Source organism: Coenobita brevimanus, chromosome 112 (genome assembly GCF_032717465.1).
Source record: "Coenobita brevimanus isolate Jiangsu-jjx chromosome 112, ASM3271746v2, whole genome shotgun sequence".
In the NCBI taxonomy this organism is placed as follows: domain Eukaryota; kingdom Metazoa; phylum Arthropoda; class Malacostraca; order Decapoda; family Coenobitidae; genus Coenobita; species Coenobita brevimanus.
The window spans coordinates 36,854,964-36,878,163 of record NC_137065.1 but is presented as its reverse complement, the minus strand read 5'-3'; the positions used below and the strand labels follow the sequence as shown (position 1 = coordinate 36,878,163).

General features: G+C 42.5%; 1 protein-coding gene across 1 annotated transcript in view; it reads right to left on the bottom strand.

The window, feature by feature from the left end:
• The window catches only part of LOC145418169 (uncharacterized), a 70,226-nt gene extending 51,408 nt beyond the window's left edge, over positions 1-18,818 (bottom strand). The window contains exon 1 of the mRNA XM_080286690.1: positions 18,293-18,818. Coding sequence (XP_080142816.1) covers positions 18,293-18,818 — 526 coding nt within the window. The remainder of the gene's footprint in view (positions 1-18,292) is intronic.
• Between the last annotated feature and the right edge of the window lie 4,382 nt (positions 18,819-23,200).

The following is a 23,200-nucleotide window of genomic DNA, read 5'->3' as shown; positions in this document are numbered from 1 at the left end:
CCCTCCTCCCTCCCTCCCTCCCTCCCTCCCTCCCTCCCTCCCTCCCTCTCTCTCTCTCTCTCTCTCTCTCTCAATCCCCTTATGTCCGAGGCCTCGGGAATATCTCGTCAGAAGGCAGCTTACGGTTCCATGATTCATTATTTTTCTCTCTTTTTCTCTCACTTTTTTATTCACACTTTCTCTCTTTTTACCAGATTTATCGAACTTTCTATATTTCACTTTTTCCTGTCACTTCATTTTCTTCCTTACATTCTCTCTGCTTTCATCCTCCTTCCTCTGATACTTTCTCACAAATATATTTTCTGTTTCTCTTTCCATTCCAATCTATTTATTGTTTCAGAAGTATGTTTTATTTTATTTTTCCTGTATTTATTGTCTGTAATTGTTGATTATTTCTTTCTTTGTTTCTTTCAAATATTTTCATCTTCTGCCTCTTTCTCTCTTCATTGTTCATTTAAATGTGAATAAAATACTATCGTATTACTTTCTCTTACTTATTCCGTATATTTCTATCTATCTACCTGTCTATCTCAGTCTACCTGTCTATCTATCTATCTATCTATCTATCTATCCTTTTCTGTCTATCTCAGTTCCTCTTTTGTCGAGATGGTAATAACGCATCCTAATTAATTTACTTCCTTTCCTCTCTCCATTCTTTTTTCTCATAATTTCAGTCGTTCCCTCTCATTAGTTTGCTCATTTTCTCTTCTGTTCTCTGTCTGTCCGTCTGTCTGTCTGTCTGTCTGTCTGTCTGTCTGTCTGTCTCTCTCTCTCTCTCTCTCTCTCTCTCTCTCTCTCACACACACACACACACACACACACACGCACACACACACACACACACACACACACACACATCAAATTTCATACAATCACAATATTTTACCGAAGTTATGAAATGACACAGTCCTGTTAGATATAAAAATAAAGACAAAAATAAAATACCCATAAAATGTCACCTATTCCTCCTCGTAGCTTCTCACTCTCCTCACATCTTAAACTCCTATACTAAAGGCAAAGTTATTTTTAGTTGTTCTTGCTGCTCCTTGACGAGTTTTTATCAAGATTAGGAAAGGAAGGTGACTGGACTGCGTGATGGAAGATTTGCAAGAGAAAGGACTAATGAGGGAGGAGGCGCAGAACAGCAACGTGATGAAGATTAGACACATCAACCCCATGTAAACGCGGGAAAAGACTGAAGGTAAAGAAAAAGAGACGCCGTTCCATAAAGCACCCTGATTTCGTGGAGCTCGAACCCACCTCGCCACTGCAGGTCGTAAATATGTATAAAACCTGTCAACCATCGTGACCGTAAAAGCCTAAATTCACTGCCACCCACACAGCAGTAGGTCGGGGGTGTGGATCAGATAGGAAAAATGTCATATTGACGTGACGGCCACACTTCTTTTAGACCTGCACTAACGTGGTGGGTTCCAGCCCCACGCAGATGAGGGTGCTTTACGGTACGATATTATTACAATTTGACGTAAAGATATGTACGCAGAAGAATAAGAAGAAGAAAAAGAAGAAGGAGGAGGAGGAGGAGGAAGAAGAGGAGGAAAGAGTCCTCGTACTGATGGGGTTTTAAAAGGGTAGACTATATGTACCGGTAATCTATCCAATTGAAAAAAAAAATCTACCCTGCAGCAAATAAAGGCGTCAATGAGATGGCAAGAATATACTGCAAAATACGTCCTACAGCTCAATGGTTCATGTACGCAATTTAAACGGGATAGGAGTTTTCGTAGCCCCACCTCTACAGTATAGCTATTTAGATAGTACATTACACTTAACCATTTAGTTGTACATTATTGGTTTCGTTTTACTATCGACATAATCTACATTGGTTACTTATAAAAGGATACGGAGATCTATATGCAAAATAAATCGCTAAGGACAAAGTGCTACGAAGCCACCGTGTGCTACGTTGAATACGACCCTTCAGGCGACGTGAGGTGCCTCTTGAAACTCCAGGGCCAAACACTCCAGGTTTGAAGTAAGAGGTCGGGTGTGCACAAGGAGGCAGGAGGCAGAATATATACCCATGGACTGATACCATTTGGCAGGCAATATGAAGGGCTTTATAAAGCGTAGTAGCAGAATCAACAACCCCACGTTCAGCTGAACGTTAACCCGCTGCACTGCAAGCCAGTTACCCCTCTGCAATCCATCTTCCTTTGGCGGAGGGAGGTGAGATAGGCAAAGAACTGAGGGACGTTTGCATAAGTGGGCAGCTCCACTTTCATGAAGGCGTCCCTGTCAAGCATTCACCAGGAAAAATATAAAATATGACTCTGGCAGCGTGATTTACTCTACCATTGGTCTAAGAGCCGAACATTTGAGAATGGAATGTTACCTTGAATTTCAACTGATTGTTCTCAAAGACGAACTGCTTAATCCTTGCCTAACCCAATCATAATAAGTTTGGTCCCAGTCGAACCCTTCGACCGTGGCCTTTGACTTTTTGTTCCCGAAGTCCAATGTTTCCACCCTTGTCTGACTCTCAGTTCTTCCTCCAAAGTTCTTCCAAATATCATTAAAACTGAGCGATAAGACCAAATATATGTCCTGCCGTGTTACCTTGACCTTTCACTAATTGTCCTCAAACCTGACTAACCTCATACCTGCCTTAGTCTGAACCCTTCCAATTATGTGTGGCTCAGATAGGATCAAAACTGTTATTTCACACACACACACACACACACACACACACACACACACACACACACACACACACACAAGCATACATAAATACATACACACACGCGCGAATCGAATTTCCTTATTGCCCTGTGACCTTGCCCTCTGACATTGTTCTCAAAATCGATTCTCTACGTCCTTGCCAGTCGTCCTCAACCCATCTGCCACGTTTGGTCTTAATCAGAACTATGTAAGTTGACCTTTCCATGTGACCCTTGTTCTAAAAAAAAAAAATGTCAATCCTCATTGCCTGATCCTCGATCTTTCCACCAGCTTTGGTTAAAAAGAGATCAAAACTGAGTTACAATGTTCACACACACACACACACACACACACACACACACACACACACACACACACACACACACACACACACACACACACACACACACACACACACACACACACACATCGAGTAAAACTAATGCATCCAACGTGCTATGCTCACACAGGTGTGTACACCCGCGTAAGTGCAGCACGATGTTAGCAGGTACACCTACATATCGCTCCGTCAAGCAAAGCTGTCATACCAGCGACAGTACATATTGTCATAAAATAATGCTTACATACAAATATGTGCAGATGTTTAGGGCTTTACCGTAAAACCAGTATTCCGGGGAATTGAATGGTGACTCAATGAGTGTCTGGCCCATTTCAGAGGATAACAGAAAGCATATTAACGATAAAGTAGAAATGACAAGAAATTTCGACACTTCTTTCCCAGATCTTTAGAATAAAGTAACAAAATATGTGATATTGTAGTTAGTGAGAGAGATGTACGTCTTACAATCAGTAAACTAAAGGTGAATAAAACACTGGGGCAAGATAAAATATTTCCACGTGTATAAAAAGAAAAATATATTTAAAACTTTAACATAACCATGCAACTAATCACTAAAGAGAAGTTTGGTGCTAAATGGCTGGAAGCTAGAAATGTACCTCCAAAATTTAAGAAAGGCAATAAAGCTCAACCACAAAATTACTGCTCAATTCACTTGACATCAGTGGTTTGCAAGATGATGGAGACTATTATTAGAGACAAGTTTGTCAAACACTTAGAAACAACTAAGCTCAGCAGAGATTCTCAACATGGCTTTCCGAGTAATTGGATTTCCCTTACGAATTTCTCTTTTCTCTTTTTTAGATGAATAAACAATTGAACATGTACGACGAAAGTAAATCTGTTGATAGTAACAATCAGGACTTTCAATAGGCATTTGACAAAGTTCCTTACAACATACTCTTGCCTAACTAAGAGGCACATGGGTTCAATGGCAGTGTACTCAGGTGCATCGGTAATTGGCTAACGGGCGAAGAATCGTGATAAGCGGAAGAGAGTCAGACTGGACAGACGTTGTTAGTGGAGCGCCACATTGTTCAGTGTTGGCTCCTATTGTGTTTTTGTATATATAAATGACACTGATGAAGGACTCTTGTGTAAGATTTCTAAATCTGTCAATGATACAAAACTAGTAACAGAGCAGAAACAGCATACAGTGGCAGGCAATTCAGGGAAAGACTGAAACTGCTGAACTGGGCCTAAACATGGCAGATGGATTTAATTGTTAATGAAGCAAATTGTTAAACATTGGCAATAAAACGTAGGAGTCGGGTATACTGTGAATAACATTTAATTTGATAATGTAAGCTATGAAAAAGTCTTAGATGGAACAATAACAAATCATTTGAAGCCAAGAAAACAAAGTACAGAGCATGTAAAAAGGCCAGTAAGTTATCTGGAGTCATAGGTACAGCATTCGAACATAGCTCAGAAATTATTGTCCTCATCACGAATAATTCATTTATATTCCTAGTTTCCAGTTTTGGTCACCTTATTACAAAAAAGTAACGAAGAAACTAAAGTGAGTGCTGTGGAGGGCAATAAAAATTATACCAAGACTCTGAACCACATGACGAACGTTTGGAAGAGCTGAATTTCTTCGCCCTATCTTAGCGCGAATTACGAGGGGATTCACTTCAAGTACACCAAATCTTCAAAGGATCTGATAATATGGCTGCTGAAAGTACTTTACAGTACAGTGGGTCGGCTAAATCATGCCAGAAATAATGGACATAAAACTGTTAGCAGGCATTTCCTCTCACGTGAAGCTAAGCACTACTTCAACAGAATTGTAAGAACAAAGAACAAGTGGCCTCCTAACTGTGACATAAAACCGACATTTAAAAATCGCTTGGAAAAAGTTTGTGTTCTGATCCCCCATAAGCATGTTCGCATCTAAATGATACATATCTGAATTGCGATGCCTTACAGCACAAAACGTGGAAGGTGTAACTACAAAACAAGATCGACTTGTTTCTTATGTTGACTACATGTGTTTCCTTCGCCGATTGAATTAGCGTAGACTGAGTTCCTTTCATCCCACACCCGTTCATATGAAATTTCCCTGACAGCTCTTCTATTCTGCATGGAAATCCTTCACACTTTTTCCGGCAGGGTTTGGCCGAATGATTTGTTAGGTGGAGAGAGTCTTCCTGCTTTCCTATCCTTGTCTTTGACCCAGAGAATAGATACGTTTGTCATAACCCATCCCATTACATACAGTCTCGAAAGAACCAAAAAGGTATGTTGTGTTAGCTTTCCTCTATACTCCTTTGATTTGATGCTAGTTATTCCTCTCTCTTGCTTACTCTTTTCTTCATTAGGGGATTCCTCACAGCATCCTAAGGTAGGAAAAGAAGTCAAGATGATGATGATGATGATGATGATGATGATGATAATGTAAATGGGAATCGTGTAAACCATTTGGGAAAAACTACCCACAGGTGTCAGGTCAGGTCGGGTCAGGTCAGGTCACAGAGAGAATGTAATGTGAGAAATGTTGGAGTGAAATTGAGCGAAGTGAGGTCAAATGAGATGCCATGATGAGGTCGTGTCAAGAGAGGGGAAAGAGGGATCAGGTGGAGTGAAGTGGGATGGGGTGAAATGATGTGAGATGTGATGAGGTGGGGTAGTGCGGGGTGAGGTGGTGCAGGGTGTGGTGAGGTGATGTAAGGTGAGGTACTGTAGGGTGTGATGAGGAGATGCAAAGTGAGGTGAGGTGATGTAAGGTGTGATGAGATGAGGAGGTGTAGGGTGTGGTGAGGTGGTGTGGGGTGTGGTCAAGTGGGGTGGGAGAGGTGGTGTAGGGTGTGGTGATGTGGGGTGAGTGTGGTGGTGATGTAAGGTGAAGTGATGTTGTGTAGGGTGTGCTGAGGTGATGTAGGGTGTGCTGAAGTGATGTAAGGTGTGGTGAGATGAGGTGGTGTATGGTGTGGTCAGGTAGGATGGGGTGGGAAAGGTTGAGGTGGATGGGGTGGGGTGGGCTGGGGTGAGGTGGGGTGAGGGTAACGGCTAACTACACATGACAGTATTGGCTACGTGTCACATATGGTTATTTACCATCTTACTTTCCCAATATGTGTGTGTGTGTGTGTGTGTGTGTGTGTGTGTGTGTGTGTGTGTGTGTGTGTGTGTGTGTAAGAGAGAGAGAGAGAGAGAGAGAGAGAATGTGTGTGTGTGGGAGGTAGGGAGAATAAGGAGCGTGTCGCATGCTAAGGTCCTCTCCATCACCTTCACACGCCTTCACCACAACACAAGGGGCCCATAACATAAGCTGATCGCCGCCTCACATCAGAGTCTAAGGAACGGGCCTTCTGAGCGTAATTACTCAGATTAGGGGTTCGATCCGAGCCAAGAATATGTTTGTTTAAATTCGCATATCATTGGGTGCGTCTGAGCTAATCTGATTCTGCAATGATGATGATGGTGGTAATAATAATAACAATATTAGTGATGACAGCAGTAGAAGTTGTAGTAGTACCAGTGAGTCCAACTACTATTACTACTACGGTACTACTAATGATAACTAGCACAGCAGTCCTACTGCTAATAGTGGTAACTAGTGACCTATACAAATTGTGTAGCCACAATAAAGAACTTTTGCCATGGGGTATAAAAGATATGTTTAATATAAACAAGATCTGAAGACCCTAAGGTAATTTCTTGTGTAACATCAACAAGGGACCTGAGGAGAAAGTTATCGAAGAACACACGTGTAAATTGTACGTGTCTCAATAACTAACTGTATGCTTAATTTGTATCCATATTCCTTTCATATCATGAGAGAGACCATAGCTATATATCTGGAAAGTTACAGCTTTTAAGGTTTTCATGGCTTTCTCTAAAAAGTGTTGCAAAGAAAAAATGAGCAGATTTGAAATCGATACTTTCCAGTACCGTAAATGTCAAAATATTTAGCCAGAATTATTCAGCAAACATTGTTGTCGTAGAAAATTCAACCAGACACCTGTATCTCAATTATTTTTTGGGATATTTCAATTTCAGATATGTAATTTTTATAATAAAAATGAGTATTTCACCTTTAATAATAGGTCAGGATCATTTATATTTGGCATAAGGACTTGGGTTACCCTAGAGTACCTTCACGCGTAATGTCATCAAAAACGAAGAAAAAAAAAGTTCAAAGAAAGTAATAATAATACTGACGAAGACAAGAAGCTTTCCCATTCATGTGACGAAACTTGTTAATACGGTAGTGATAATGAAATCAGCCACAACAACTCCAACAACAATAACAAAAATTACCCACGATAAGAGAGGCTGACTTACAGATCATCATCCTCAAATATTTGTAACAAATCGTACCTTCTGACTGGCAGTAGATTTTTTTCCCTCTCGCAGCTCATTTCACCAAGTCCAGTGCCAGTGTTGGGAAAGACTACCTCTTTGCGCACTTTTCATATCACTTCTTTGTGACTAGCATCATATTTTAACGTTAATCATTTGCGTCCGTACGATAGGTTAAAGCCAATTTAAAGTGGAAAGAGTTTAGCATTATATGCGTGTTAATCTGCTGTTGCAAATGAACTTTCACGACGTAGAGATGGCAATATTTTTTAACCAATTTAAAGAGGAAAGAGTATTGCGGACTCCACTGATGTCCTATTAGTTGCAAAGTCATTGTCTGCAGCGGTGGTGCAATGGATAACGTTATTGGCGCAGAGACAATGGTGTTTTGCAGAGACGGGGGGATGACATATTGTTTGAGAGAGAGAGAGAGAGAGAGAGAGAGAGAGAGAGAGAGAGAGAGAGAGAGAGAGAGAGAGAGAGAGAGAGAGAGAGAATTGGAGGTCGATGCAGGTTTTCTGTGTGTGTGTGTGTGTGTGTGTGTGTGTGTGTGTGTGTGTGTGTGTGTGTGTGTGTGTGTGATAAAATCAGTGCCTTGTTTATGCATGTCTAACTCTCTCTCTCTCTCTCTCTCTCTCTCGAACAAACAAAACTTGACCATTCGGTATTTATTTTTTCGGCCCTGAATGAAAAGTTGCGTTTGTGTCGGATTTGCGTGCGACTCGATTTGCGTGCGTGTCGAGTTGAGTGCAAAATGAGAGCGGAAAGTGAGAGTAAATATAGGACTGAAAAGTTGTAGGGAGTTGTACGGTAAATATGAGAGAGCTGGGTGTGAAAAAGCGAGGGAAAGAGAGTTGGTTGATTGAATGTGTGCTAGCTCTACCGTGGTGTCTCGTAGTTCCTCTCTCTCTCTCTCTCTCTCTCTCTCTCGTATTTTTCCACATAACAAGGGCATTTAAGATATGAGGATGGAAGCGACGAGGGGGGGGGAGAGAGAGAGAGAGAGAGAGAGAGAGAGAGAGAGAGAGAGAGAGAGAGGGTGAAGAAAGGAGAGGAGGATTGGAGAGGGGAGGGAGAGGGGAGAGAAAGCAGGGTGAAAACTCGCGAAGGTAAATGATGAATTGCTCCACTGGGCAAGTATAGGGGAGGGAGGAGGTAGAGAGACTGGGATGAGGTAGGTAGGGGAAAAGAGGAAAGAGGTAAATGAAGAGACGGAGGAAGGGAGGGAGGGAGAGGTGGAGAAGGGAGAAAAGTGAGGGAGAGTGGAGTGTAAAGTACAAAGGAGTAACATACAGAGAAATACAAAGAGCATCCTTTCGAGGCTGCTGGTTAGAAGACTATGCCTGTGATATGTAATTTTATGAGAAGGGAGTGAGAGAGAGAGAGAGAGAGAGAGAGAGAGAGAGAGAGAGAGAGAGAGAGAGAGAGAGAGAGAGAGAGAGAGAGAGAGAGAGAGAGAGAGAGAGAGAGAGTAAAGGAAGAAGGGGATAAGAAGGTGAGGAGGAAGGCGAAAGTAGAAAGAAGTAAAGGAGAGGAGAAAGGGGTAAAATTGATGAGAGGAAGGAAAGGAGAAAGGAGGAGTAGAAACGGTTGTCGAGGAGCAAGGAAAGGAAAGGTATAAGTGGAAGGGAATACAAGGGAATGCAAAGGAATACAAGGGAAACTGAAGAATGGACTAGGAGAAAGCAGGGGTGGAAGGGAATACAAAAGAATGCAAAATGAATACAAAGAGAAGCTAACGGTGTGAAAGGAGGAATGGTGGGGAATGCAAAGGAGTAGAAACGAAAGCTAAGAGTGAGAGAAGAATCAGTCATGGAAGGGAGTCCAAAGGTGTTCAAAGGAGAGCTAAGACTGGGAATGGAATGAGTAGGAGTGGAGGGGAGTACAAAGGAGTACAAAGGGATGTTAACTGCAGTACAGGGTAAGTAAGAATCAGGAAACAAGAGAAGGAGCGTAGGACAGGGGATTCTCCGTTATAATTTCCTCTATGGTTCCGAACTTCTGTCCCACCCTGTCTACCTATTCGCCCTCTCGAGACTGTTCTAAGGCAAAATTATAAGTAATGTGACTATTCTGTGAGTTAAAGACAAGGATAGCAATGGAGGAGAAGAAGAGAGAAAGGGGAAAGGGAAGGGGGGAAAGGGAATGTTGGAAAAGGAGAGGTAAAAAGGAAGGGGGAGAAAAATAGATGGAAGATGAGGAAAGGGATAGATAAATGGGAGAGAGGGAAAGGAAGAAAATAAAAGGGAAAAAAGGGAATAGAAAAAAGAGGAAAAGAATTGGGAAAGAGGAAGGAGGAAAGAGAAAGAGGAAGAGGAGGGAGGAGGGAGGAAAGAGTCAAGTAGTGTGAAAGGGAAGAAGAGTGGAGGGGAAGAAGACAGGAGAGGGGGGAGGTGAAGGTGGGAGAAGGGGGGAGGTGAAGGTGGGAGAAGGGGAGAAATGAGGGAGACAGGGGAGAGAGAGGAAAGGTAAATGATGTGGTGACGGGGGGAGAAGGAGGGGAGGAAGAGAGGAGGGGGAATAAAATAGAACACAATACAGGGAGAGAGAGAGAGAGAGAGAGAGAGAGAGAGAGAGAGAGAGAGAGAGAGAGAGAGAGAGAGAGAGAGAGAGAGAGAGAGAGAGAGAGAGAGAGAGAGAGAGAGGGGTATCTTACTAGGTAGTGTCGGCCACTGACCCCATTCACAACACTGGAGGCCTATAGCTCTCTCTCCCTCTCTCTCTCTCTCTCTCTCTCTCTCTCTCTCTCTCTCTCTCTCTCTCAATTATACGTAGATACACAGTCAGTCCATCACTTTCTCACTCAATTTCACACACACACACACACACACACACACACACACACACACACACACACACACACACACACACACACACACACACACACACACACACACACACACACACACACACACACACACACACACACACACACACACACACACACACACACACACACACACACACACACACACACACACACACACACACACACACACACACACACACACACACACACACACACACACACACACACACACACACACACACACACACACACACACACACACACACACACACACACACACACACACACACACACACACACACACACACACACACACACACACACACACACACACACACACACACACACACACACACACACACACACACATTCTCATTCCAACCCTCATTCCTGTCTCTCACATTTTCTCTCGCTGACACCATAGCTATTTTCTCACTCACTCACCCCGCTCTGATTTCACTCTGTCTGTCTGTCTGTCTGTCTGTCTGTCTCTCTCTCTCTCTCTCTCTCTCTCTCTCACACACACACACACACACACACACACACACACACACACACACACACACACACACACACACACACACACACACACACATATTCTTCACTTTCAGCATGTAAATGTTCTACTTCAGGGAATTCTCTCTCTCTCTCTCTCCCTCTCTCCTAATCACATTTTCTCACACTTTCTTCCTCTCTCACACCAATACTTTCTTTCACTTAACCTCTTACGATCTTCCTCGCCCAAGATCTTAAAAACTTGTTGACCTTTTGACTGTATCACTTTCACACTTTCTCACTCTCACACTCTCTCTCTTTTCACCTCCTTTGTTGTCCCTCCATCCCACACTCTAATACGGTTCCTGGCTTTCCTTACTAGCATTTATATTATACTCTCTCTCTCTCTCTCTCTCTCTCTCTCTCTCGCTTCCTCTTTCCCCTCTTCTTTCACCCTCTTCCTTTACCTTCTCTCTCATTCCTTCCCCTCTACCTTCTCCTCTCTCTCTTTCCTCCTCTACCTCCTGTCTTCCTCCCTTTCTTCCTCTAGCTCTTTCCTCTTTTCGTCTACCTACCCAAGCCTTCCCTACCTCCTCCCTCCTTCCCCTCCCTTTTTATTTACCCACAGAAGCAATATATCATTTACCTTCACTACCCTTACCCTCATTTCTCTCTTCCTCCCTCCTCACACCTTCCTATCTTTCTTCCCTCCCTCCCTCCCTCCTTCTCTCTCTCTCTCTCTCTCTCTCTCTCTCTGCTTAGGCCTATCTCACGTCCAGCCCCTTTCACCCTAAGGCAGAATCAAGGGCGTGAGGTTAGCTTATTACTATTAGGATGAGTCACTCTTACAAAATTATGAACCATTCTGTGCGAGGTTAGGAATGGTTAGGATAGGTTAGGCTGGGTTAGACTAGGCTAGGCAAGGTTAGGTTGGGTTCGATTAGTTTAGGTTGGGTTAGGTTAGGCAAAATTAGATCAGGTTAGTCTGGGTTAGGTTGGGTTAGGTTGGGTTAGGTGTTGATTTGGCTTGGTTAGGTTAGGTTAGGTCAGCTTCGGTTTGGTTACGTTTAATTGATAGATTATGTTATGTAGTGACTTTTGTATTTTGAGGGTGAGCTTGGGTTGATTGTGTCTGGCCAGGCTATGTTAGATTGGCTTAGGCTATGTTACTGTTGGCTTTCTTTGTTTAGATTAGTTTAGGTTCGCCTAGATTAGGTTAAGTTAGTTTAAGTTAAGTTAGAAGAGGACAGTTTTGGAATCTGAGGTTGAGCTTGGTTTTATTTCGTCTAGTTATGTTATGTCTGGATTGGTTAGGCATGGTTAGGGTGGCTAGTTTAGATAAGCTGGGTTAGGCTAGGCTTGGTCTGGTTTGATTAGTTTAGTGTGGGTGTGTCTGCATTTGTTTTGGGTATGATAAATGAGTTAAGGCCAGGACAGGTTAAAATATATTCGGTTAATCAAGGTGAGGTGAGGTAATTTGATATAACCATGCTGACTTCAGTTTTGTTTTATATATAACGTTGGGTTAGGTTGATATAATTAGGTTACGTTACATTAAATTGTCCATGTGTCTATCTCTCTGTCTGTTCATATTTTGTCTTTATCTATCTCACTCATCCTCAGTATATTTCGGTCTGTCTGTCTATCCATACAGCAATTAGTCTATCATTCTGTGTATTGAACTGTGAATCTATCTATCTATCGATCTATAGCCCGACTCCCTAATCCCGCAAAGGGTGGCCGCAGACAAAACGCCTCCAAGTCGCTCTGTCACCCACCATTTGACTACCCTCCCCCGTATGGTAATTCTGACTAACTTTCTATCTATCGGTCACTCTTCTTCAGCCCTTCTATCTATCCGTCCATCTATCTATCCATCCATCTATCTCTCCTCGCCACACAAGTACACACCTCAAAGCCAGAGCATTCAAGATAGACCAATTAGGGAAGGTGTGGAGAACTTAAGTAAACATGGATTTGATTGGGAGAGGCTTTGTGATGGTGTGTGTGTGTGTGTGTGTGTGTGTGTGTGTGTGTGTGTGTGTGTGTGTGATAGAAAGGCAGATATATAGAGATACAGAGATAGGGAGTCACAGCTAGACATGTATAAATAGACAGGCAGAGATAGATAGATGGGTAGATCGATAAATAAATAAATAAACTGACTGACAGATAGACAGAAAGACAGACAGACAGATAGATAGACTGGTAGACACTCAGACACACAGACTTAAGCATAAACAGATAAATACGTAGATAGCCAGATAAATAGCTAGAGAGAGAGAGAGAGAGAGAGAGAGAGAGAGAGAGAGAGAGAGAGAGAGAGAGAGAGAGAGAGAATCCTCCTCCTCCTCGTCCTCTTCTTCTCATTCAAATAATTTCCCTCATCAAGACCTATTTGTCAGGAAACCATTAACTCTTGACATCATTACTCTCTATCCAGCCCCAGCGGTACCTAACTCATTCTGTGTGTGTGTGTGTGTGTGTGTGTGTGTGTGTGTGTGTGTGTGTGTGTGTGTGTGTGTGTGTGTGTGTGTGTGTGTGTGTGTGTGTGTGTGTGTGTGTGTGTGTGTGTGTGTGTGTGTGTGTGTGTGTGTGTGTGTGTGTGTGTGTGTGTGTGTGTGTGTGTGTGTGTGTGTGTGTGTGTGTGTGTGTGTGTGTGTGTGTGTGTGTGTGTGTGTGTGTGTGTGTGTGTGTGTGTGTGTGTGTGTGTGTGTGTGTGTGTGTGTGTGTGTGTGTGTGTGTGTGTGTGTGTGTGTGTGTGTGTGTGTGTGTGTGTGTGTGTGTGTGTGTGTGTGTGTGTGTGTGTGTGTGTGTGTGTGTGTGTGTGTGTGTGTGTGTGTGTGTGTGTGTGTGTGTGTGTGTGTGTGTGTGTGTGTGTGTGTGTGTGTGTGTGTGTGTGTGTGTGTGTGTGTGTGTGTGTGTGTGTGTGTGTGTGTGTGTGTGTGTGTGTGTGTGTGTGTGTGTGTGTGTGTGTGTGTGTGTGTGTGTGTGTGTGTGTGTGTGTGTGTGTGTGTGTGTGTGTGTGTGTGTGTGTGTGTGTGTGTGTGTGTGTGTGTGTGTGTGTGTGTGTGTGTGTGTGTGTGTGTGTGTGTGTGTGTGTGTGTGTGTGTGTGTGTGTGTGTGTGTGTGTGTGTGTGTGTGTGTGTGTTTACGTCTCTTATGTTCCTCTGTCCGTGCCTGGTTATACATCCATAGTTATTTCCATCTGTTTGCCTGCCCACCTGTCTTTCTACCTTTCGTCTCTTTGTCTGCCTGCCTGTCTGTTTTCTGTCTAACTATATATCTGTCGCACACACACACACACACACACACACACACACACACGGCTTCCTTTTATATTCTTCTCTGGCTTTTTTCCCTGAGATTGGATGCGTTTTATGGGTTTCGACGCCCTTCACGTGTAAATATTAAACCTTTTGTAAAACTAGGCTGCATTTTTATATCCACTTTCAAGGAGCGAAAGCAGGTATTTTGTTTTGATCGGCGTGCTTGTTTGTTTGTTTATGGGGGGTGAGGAGTGTAGAGGTGTGTGTGTGTTGGGGGGTTGAGGTGTGTGTGTGTGTGTGTTGGGGGGTTGAGGTGTGTGTGTGTGTGTGTGTGTGTGTTGGGGGGGTGAGGTGTGTGTGTGTGTGTGTGTGTGTGTGTGTGTGTGTGTGTGTGTTGGGGGGGTGAGTTGTGTGTGTGTGTGTGTGTGTGTGTGTGTGTGTGTGTGTGTTGGGGGGGTGAGGTGTGTGTGTGTGTGTGTTGGGGGGGTGTGGTGTGTGTGTGTGTGTGTTGGGGGGGTGAGGTGTGTGTGTGTGTGTGTGTGTGTGTGTGTGTGTGTGTGTGTGCGTGTGAAAAATGGTCTGATTTCAACGCAGTTTGGTGGAAATATTGGGATCAGGTAGAGGGTTGACCATTTACTTTCGGGAACAATACGTCAAAGATCAAGGTCACACGGCAAGGGCGACTCATGCAGTTTTTATCTTTCGTAGACTAAGGTTTGTGGAAATGTTAAGGATAAGGCAAGGACAAAGGGATTCGAACTTGAGAACAATCAATCAAATGCCAAGATTATAGAGAAAGGTCAGAAGTCGGTGTCACAGGGGAATGTCAAACAGCGTTGATGGGATACGGAGCAAACTTGGCGGAAGTGTTCAGGGTCAGGCAAGGTTGAAGTAATGCGAGTTTGAGAGCAGTCGGTCGAAGGTCAAGGTCACAGGGCAAAGTCAAATGTTCGGTCCATAGAGAAATTGATGGAAGTGGGTGTTGTACTCTCAATACTTTTTTTTTTTTTTTTTTTAAATATTTGTTGCTACCAAACGATTTAATTTAATTTTAGAAATACATTTGGAACAGAAAGGGGTGCAGTGAGCCTTCATTAACACCTTGACCACTACCAGACCTTTACTTAGCTGAATGAAATCGTTTGGTGGTGATAAAAATAACCTTTAAAAATTACATCGCCGGAGTCAAAGGATCTTATAGTCTAAATGATGATGTCTTTATTTTACTGTATTGGACGTATTCTCTTTCATTTTACTTTCTTCATTCCGTTTACTTTATTTCCTTTTATTCTCTGGATTGTGAAGAAATGGGGACTGTGAGAGCATTCAAGAACAAAGGCAGTGTAATGAGTCAGGATAGAAACTTAAATGCTGAAGTGCTTGAACCTTGCAGTAAGGTAGAGAAGATGCTGATATATTAAAAGCAATGATAAGGAAGAGATAAACGATCATGGAAGTAGAAAAGTCAATGCATAACAGTATTGTGATCCCCACTCTGATATACGGAAGTGAAGTTTAGATCCTGTTGGAAGGACACAAGTCACGAGGAAGAGCAGTGAAAGTGGGTTTATTTGAGAGGAGCATTTGGAGTTACATGGAGAGACAGACAGACGGCTGAGAATATAAAGAAGTGTTGTCGTGTTGATGTGATGTGACTGAAAGTGCTATGAGAAATACTTGGCCATGTGAAGAGGATAGGGAATGAGAGACTGACCAGAAGAGTGCATGTGGGTGAGGTGGAGGGGCAGACCAAGGATGAAACTGAGTGATGGAGTGGAGAGATACATGGGGGAAATGGATGTGCGCCGAACGCAGAGTAGTAAAAAGGAAGAGGAGAGGACGACGAGGAAGCATTTTATATATGGCTACCCTTTACGGGATTAAGGCGTCTGGCAATAGATAGACAGATAGATAAATAAACAGATAGATGAATAGATAGATATTTTAGTCACCTTCAACCCAGCAAACCGATGCCTCATTGATCACCTACTCCTTGCTGCTACTAGACGATTTTAGTCAGCGTAAGGCCGACCTCTATTAGTAAAGGGGTTAATAAAAGCTATTTCAAACCCCCCAGTCTGACAGTCTCCCCTAAGCTGGGTAAAATCGTCTGGATAGAGGAGTAATGTAAATACGTCAGGCTTTCTCCTCCTCTGCCTTCTCTCTTCCTCCTTTCCTCCACACTCCACCCTTTTCCCTTTATTTTCCTCTCCATTCCCTTCTTCCTTCTCTCTCTCTCTCTCTCTCTCTCTCTCTCTCCTGCGGTAAAACTACACTAGCTTTAAAAATAGGAAGGCTTCGGGTACAAGTGGTAAGAGCGTCGCCATCAAAAGAAATTAGAGTGAATTAAAGCGAGTAGGAGTGAATTAGAGAGAGTGGGAGTGAGTTAGAGTGAGTGGGAGTGAGTTAGAGAGAGTGGGAGTGAGTTAGAGTGAGTGGGAGTGAGTTAGAGAGAGTGGGAGTGAGTTAGAGAGAGTGGGAGTGAGTTAGAGTGAGTGGGAGTGAGTTAGAGAGAGTGGGAGTGAGTTAGAGAGAGTGGGAGTGAGTTAGAGTGAGTGGGAGTGAGTTAGAGAGAGTGGGAGTGAGTTAGAGTGAGTGGGAGTGAGTTAGAGTGAGTGGGAGTGAGTTAGAGAGAGTGGGAGTGAGTTAGAGAGGGTGGGGGTGAGTTAGAGTGAGTGGGAATGAGTTAGAGTGAGTGGGAATGAATTAGAGAGAGTGGGAGTGAGTTAGAGAGAGTGGGAGTGAGTTAGAGTGAGTGGGAGTGAGTTAGAGAGAGTGGGGGAGAGTTAGAGTGAGTGGGAGTGAGTTAGAGTGAGTGGGAGTGAGTTAGAGAGAGTGGGAGTGAGTTAGAGAGAGTGGGAGTGAGTTAGAGAGGGTGGGGGTGAGTTAGAGAGAGTAGGGGTGAGTTAGAGAGAGTGGGAGTGAGTTAGAGAGAGTGGGGGAGAGTTAGAGAGAGTGGGAGTGAGTTAGAGAGAGTGGGGGAGAGTTAGAGGGAGTGGGAGTGGGATTGAGTTAGGGAATGTGGGAGTGAGTTAGGGAGAGTGGGAGTGAGTTAGGGAGAGTGGGAGTGAGTTAGAGATTGAGAATGAGTTAGGGTCAAAACGAGAGAGAGAGAGAGAGAGAGAGAGAGAGAGAGAGAGAGAGAGAGAGAGAGAGAGAGAGAGAGAGAGAGAGAGAGAGAGAGAGAGAGAGAGAGAGAGAGAGAGAGAGAGAGAGAGAGAGAGAGAGAGAGAGAACATTTAAATAACAAACTGAGTGACTTATGAGTAAAAATGAACAACAAATAAATAATCAACCATTTCCCTTCCCCTTAGCAGTGTTGTTGATCAGTAAACCGAAATTATCCCAAAGACTTTAATCTTTATGAGGCACATCCTACTAGAGCGCCTTAACCCATTAGACAACCAGGCATTCATCTGACGGCGATATGGTTACCACTCAACGTTATAAATGGCTTCCTGGGTTACATGTGAGATAGGAGGGTTCGTAGGACTCTTCTTTAGCTATTTATTCTGCTCAGTTTTCTATATGTGTTATTGATGCAAATTCTATTGATATCAGAGCAACATCCATAGCACAAGAGAATTTAAAAGCGTTATGTCCAGAATAATTTGCTAAGGATGAGGAGCTACGAGTTCTCCATAGCTACTTAAAATGCGACCCCTCAGTGTACAACCATCTTAATGCAGCTCTCAATCGAATGAGTGGATGGTGGGGACAAGTTACTCCTTCACGGCGAGAACTATATAATTTATTTTACTCCTGGTATCTGCAGACGCTTTTATTCGGATAGACCTTTCGATCAAGAGGAAGTGGGAGTGATATAGGGAGAGTAGGAGTGATTTAGAGAGTGAGAGCCAGCTAGAGAAGGAGTTTGAGAGAGTTGGAGTGAGTTAGAGTGGGAGTGATAAAGAGAGAGTGAAAGAGTGGGATTGAGTTAAAGTGGGAGTGAGAGATTGGGAGTGAGTTGGAGAGAGTGAGAGTGTGAGAGTGGAAGTAAGTTAGGGTGAAAACCAGTTGGGGTGAATTAGACCCTTTCCTACATCAACCCCTTTACTACGAGGGACTAAAGTATAGATGTGTTCGTAATGAAGGCCAAAATTTAAGGAACAAAAATTATAAAGTCATTTAAACCCATCTGTGCTGTGACATCTTATTTCAGTTTAATCTTGATGTTATTGAAGACTGTGTTTAGTTTGTGATAATTTTTTTTATGGACGAGATAGATGTGTACTTCAAGATTTTCTTCACTACTCTGGCACATTCTTAACCTGAATAAAATGCTTGGTAAATGAAAGAACAAAATGTAGAAGAATGTCACTGTATCGATGGGTTTAAAGAAAAATGAAAGCCAATCAAAGCAACACTCACCTAGCTGACGAAGGGCTGCTGGGGGCTGTGGTGGAGGAGGGCCTAGATGTGAGTCCAATACGCCCTCCATTAGGTAGTCCGTGTCCTTAGGGGCCCCCACATCAAGTACGCTCACGCCTGCATCAACATTATCACCATCAACCATGTCCTTATTGACATCTTTTTGTCGTGTGTCCATCTCGTCCTTGATCTTTTGTCTGAGTTCTCCGTTTTGGGTTTCCATTTGCGCGGATTTCGAGTACTCTTCGGAATTTTGCGTGCCCTTCTCTTGCTTGAATTTCGAAAACGCGTCTGTGTTTTCAGCGCCCTCCTCTTGCGCGGATTTCACGAACGTGTTTTTAGTTTCATTTTCCTCTTCCAAGGACTTTAAATACGCATCCAATTCGTCTAGTTCTGCATCATCCATGTTTTTGAGAAGAGAATCCAGTTTGTCGGTGTGTCCGTTCTTGGTCGCCTCTAAGTAGGTGTCTAAGTTGGGTACTTCTCGTTTCCTTATAATTAGTTTGTCTGTAGATTCCTTCTCCATCTCTCGTTTGCCTGTATCTCCCTCCCGTACCTCTCGTTTGACTGGATCTCTCTTCTGCCTCTCTCGCTTTCTCGTATCTCTCTTCTCCATCTCTCGCTTGCCGGTATCTTTCTTCTCTGTCTCTTGTATCCCTGCGTTTCCCTTCTTTATGTCTCGTCTTCCTGGATCTCTCTTCTGTATCACTAGTATGCCTGTGTCCGTGTGCTGTGTTTTTGGTTTTCTTGTGTCAGAAATTTGTGTTTCTTGTTTTGCTGGCTCTCTTTTCTGTATCTCTAGTTTCCCTGCTTCTTGTGCATCGAGTGCGTCTGTCTGTCTCCTCTCTGTGTGTGATCTACCTTCCCTCATTTTATTTTTGTTTCTCCTTTTCTTTTCCCGTTTATCCGCCTCGATCTTTCTGTTCCTCTTCTTTGCATGCGGTCTGTCCGTGGCCTTCTTTCTGTCTCTCTTCTTTGCATGTGGTTTATCAGTCATTCTCTTTTTCGTACTTGATTTATCAGTTTCTTTTCTATCTCTTTTCTCAATACTCATACTCTCTCTACTTGTTTCTAAATCTTCCGCTCCCCTCTTCTTCCTCTCATCATTTTCATTGGTAATTCTTGTCGTTGCCAGTTTATCTTCAATGTTTTCTTCTCGCCTTTCTGCATCTGTTCTGTCTGTCTCCCTCTTTCCTAAACTATGGTGTGTGCGTTGTGTTGATCTACCGTCCTTAATCCACATCGTAGCCTCAAAATACTCCGCGACCCTGGGAGAAATATTCGTCTCTGGAGACGGCGCCATGGCAGAGTATTTTTGGTCGTATTTTTCACTGGGGACTCGTTTTTTCCCCTCTCTCCTCAGCTCACTCTCAATAATTATCCTCTGTTTTTATTATCTCTTCCTCTTACTTCTTTCTTGAATTTTTCGGATTATCTTATTTTCCCTTACAGTTCCTTTCTATCTTTTCCTCGTTTTCTTGATTTCTTTTGGATAATATTATTTTCTATCACACCTTTCTATTCCCTTTTCCTTTATTTCTTTCTGATTTTTTGTTTACGTTTTTCGCTTCTGATTATACCCTAATTACTTTTCTATCACTGTCTTTATTTTCCGAGCCACTAAATTATTTTTCTCTTTTTTTCTCGATTTCTTTCAGTTTGTGTTAAATTCTCTCTATTTTTTTTTTTCCTCGAATTCTCATTTAGCTTCTGTCACTCTACTTTTCATTACAATTTTTTTTTTACTTCGTTGCCTTTGCTTGTCCCTTTTTTTTTTTCTTCTTTATTTCTTTCGTCTGTTTACCCACTTATAACTCTTGCTATGCGTCCTTACGTTTACATTCCCCTTGTTTTCCCTCGTCTACTGTATTATTATTATATTTTTGCTTTATTTGTTTTGTTGTGTTCGTTGTGGATGATGTTCTTTCGAGTCTCTTATTGTTATGAATCGATTTTCTTAGAGTGTCTAACTTCGATTTTTTTCCTCCACTCCTGAGTCGCAGGTTAACAAAATCTAGTTATCGTTACGGTTTGCTTAGAGTTTTTGTTGATAGTCTATTCTAGTTACAGTTTGGTCTTTTTATAGTTTACAATAATTAGTTATAGATTTTTTTTTTATTTTTTTTTTACTGTTTTTGCAATTCGTAGTCACCAGATTGCTTTTTCTAGATTTTTTCCAATTTCTTGTGTACTTTTTCTAGCCACAAACTTGTTCTGTTGTTTCTTATCCAGAAATTAACCAGTCTATATTCTATTTATAAATGATACTTCTTGACACTGTCATTTGTTGTCACGCACACACTGTTCAATTTCGTTAGGCCTATATATTTCGTCCGCTACACACTGTTATTTTATGTGTTCAAGTGGTCAAATCTGCTTTCTGTTTAGTTTCGTAATTTGTCGTTATACTGTTCACTTTTCAGTTTTGTATTACAATTTTTTTCTCTTTACAAATTGTGCCCCTTATAAAGGTTCATGCTTTGTTATCCTGTTCAAGTTCTTATAGTAATATGTTCTATTTTTACGCTGCCCTTCTTATATTTGGCAATAATTTGCTGGCCATACACACTGGTGAATTTTGTATTATAATTTATTCTATTTTCAAGTTGTTTCACTTGAAATTTTTTATTTTAAGTAACCTGTATTTTTTGCCGTTCAGTTTGGTAGTATAATTTGATTTTATTAAAACACTGTGCTTCTTAACATTTTTAAATGTTTTTCTGACTAATTTCGTATTATTCCTGGTTTCTTTCTTTAATAATACAAATTTTACTTAAGTCTGCTGTAATAGCTGTAATAATTATAGTCAACACAATCATTCCAGTTATTGTGATTTTAAAATAACTTGTCCTAGTTACATCCAGTTCAATTAAATATTATAATTTATCTTCACAACGTGTAACAAATTTTCCTGTTACAATTAGTCTTGGCAACCCACACCAATAACTGTCAAGGGCACAGGGACGAGCCCATAAATTTTTAAGAGGTCAGCCAACACAGAGAAAAGGTGAAAGGTCAAGGGTAGCTAAGTTCCCCACACAGGCCACGGCAGGAAAGAGTTGACCATTCTTACAGGCTCGTAACGTCAACTTTTCAGCTCCCCGGAAAGTTGAAAAGTTGGCAGACTGGAAGCTTGTTACTGATACCAGGTGTGTGTGTGTGTGTAAGAGAATGTGTGTGGGGGAGGCTTTTCTCTTCAAGGCTTTACAAAGACACTTCAGTTGTAAAAAAAAAAAAAAAATAGTAATACGTTCATGAGAGAATCCTTTTAACTTTAGGGCACCAATTAACTATAACACCTCTCTCGACTTCAGGATCCCTTTGACTTCAGGAACCCTTTTGACTTCAGGACCTCTTTTTACTTCAAGGCCCTTTTTTGACTTCAGGACCTTTTTTTAACTTCAAGGCCCTTTTTTGACTTCAGGACCTTTTTTTTACTTCAAGGCCCTTTTTGACTTCAGGACCCTTTTGGATTTCAGGACCCCATTTGACTTCAGGGCCCTTTTGGACTTCAAGACTCCATTTGACTTCAGGGCCCTTTTGGACTTCAGGACTCCATTTGACTTCAGGGCCCTTTTGGACTTCAGGACCCTTTTGGACTTTAGGACCCCATTTGACTTCAGGACCCCATTTGACTTCAGGACCCCATTTGACTTCAGGAACCCTTCTGACTTTAGAACTCTTTTTTACTTCAGGAGCTATGTTGACTTCAGGAACCCTTTTCATTTTGAGAATTCTTTTGGCTTCACGATGGCTTCAGGACCCATTTAACTTAAGATCCTCCAGGTCGTAGCTTCAGGAGGAGTACTATTCAGAATTCAGAAAATAAGATTACGAGTGATAAAAATTCATAGTTAAAAATCTAAGGCTTGGGTGACTTCAGAAGGCAAACTGGGATTTCAGAATATATGACTGTGAAAACTGGCTGACTTCAGAATAGAGCTGGGGTTCAAACGCATGATAATGAAAGATGTTTGTGACTTCAGGAAAGAGAGGGGTTCAGAATTTAATATGAAAGATTTAGGTAACTTCAGGAGGTAGGAAGGTTCAGGATGGAAGATTATGAAAGACTTTGGTAAGTTCAGGGGGGGGGGGAAGGGTTCAGCCTATAACCTATGTAGCTTCAGAAGATAATTTCAGAGGTCAAAACGAGAGGATTGGGTGACTTCAGAAGGCAACTTTGTACTTCAGAATAAATGACTGAAATTCTGTCTTCGGGTTAGGGGATGCAGAATGAAAGAGTGTGAAAGATTATGGTGATTTCAGCAGGGGGGATTTCAGCAGGGGAGGGACTTCAGCAGGGGGGATTTCAGCAGGGGGATTTCAGTAGGGAGATTTCAGAGGGGGATTTCAGCAGGGGGATATCAGCAGGGGAAGATTTCAGCAGGGGAGGATTTTAGCAGGGGTGATTTCTGTAGGGGGATTTCAGCAGGGGGAGGCGGTGGCTCAATCGGTAGAGAGGTGGCCTGCTGTCCTAACGGACCCGGGTTCAAATCCCGCTGTGGCAGGGAACAGTTTAAGGATTTGAATTTCATAAAATCAGACTTTACTGATCTACCAGAAGACCCGCCGACATGTCGTAAAAATACCCCCGCTAATACCAATACACCAGTCCTGTATGAGACAGCCCTAGCATGTATTCAGTATGGACGGTGGGTGTTAGCGCCGAAGTGGTGACATGTAGAGGTGTGCGGTACGTAGGAGGACTACTGGGCCTTGAAAGCAGGCTGTGAAGCCTATGCCCAGAGTCGGTCACATAAAAAAAAAAAAAAAAAAAAAAAAAAAAAGCAAGGTGGATTTCATCAGGGAGGATATCAACAGGGAGGATATCAGCAGGGGGGATTTTCAGCAGAGGGGATTTCAGCGGAGGGGATTTCAGCAGAGGGGATTTCAGCAGGGGGATTTCAG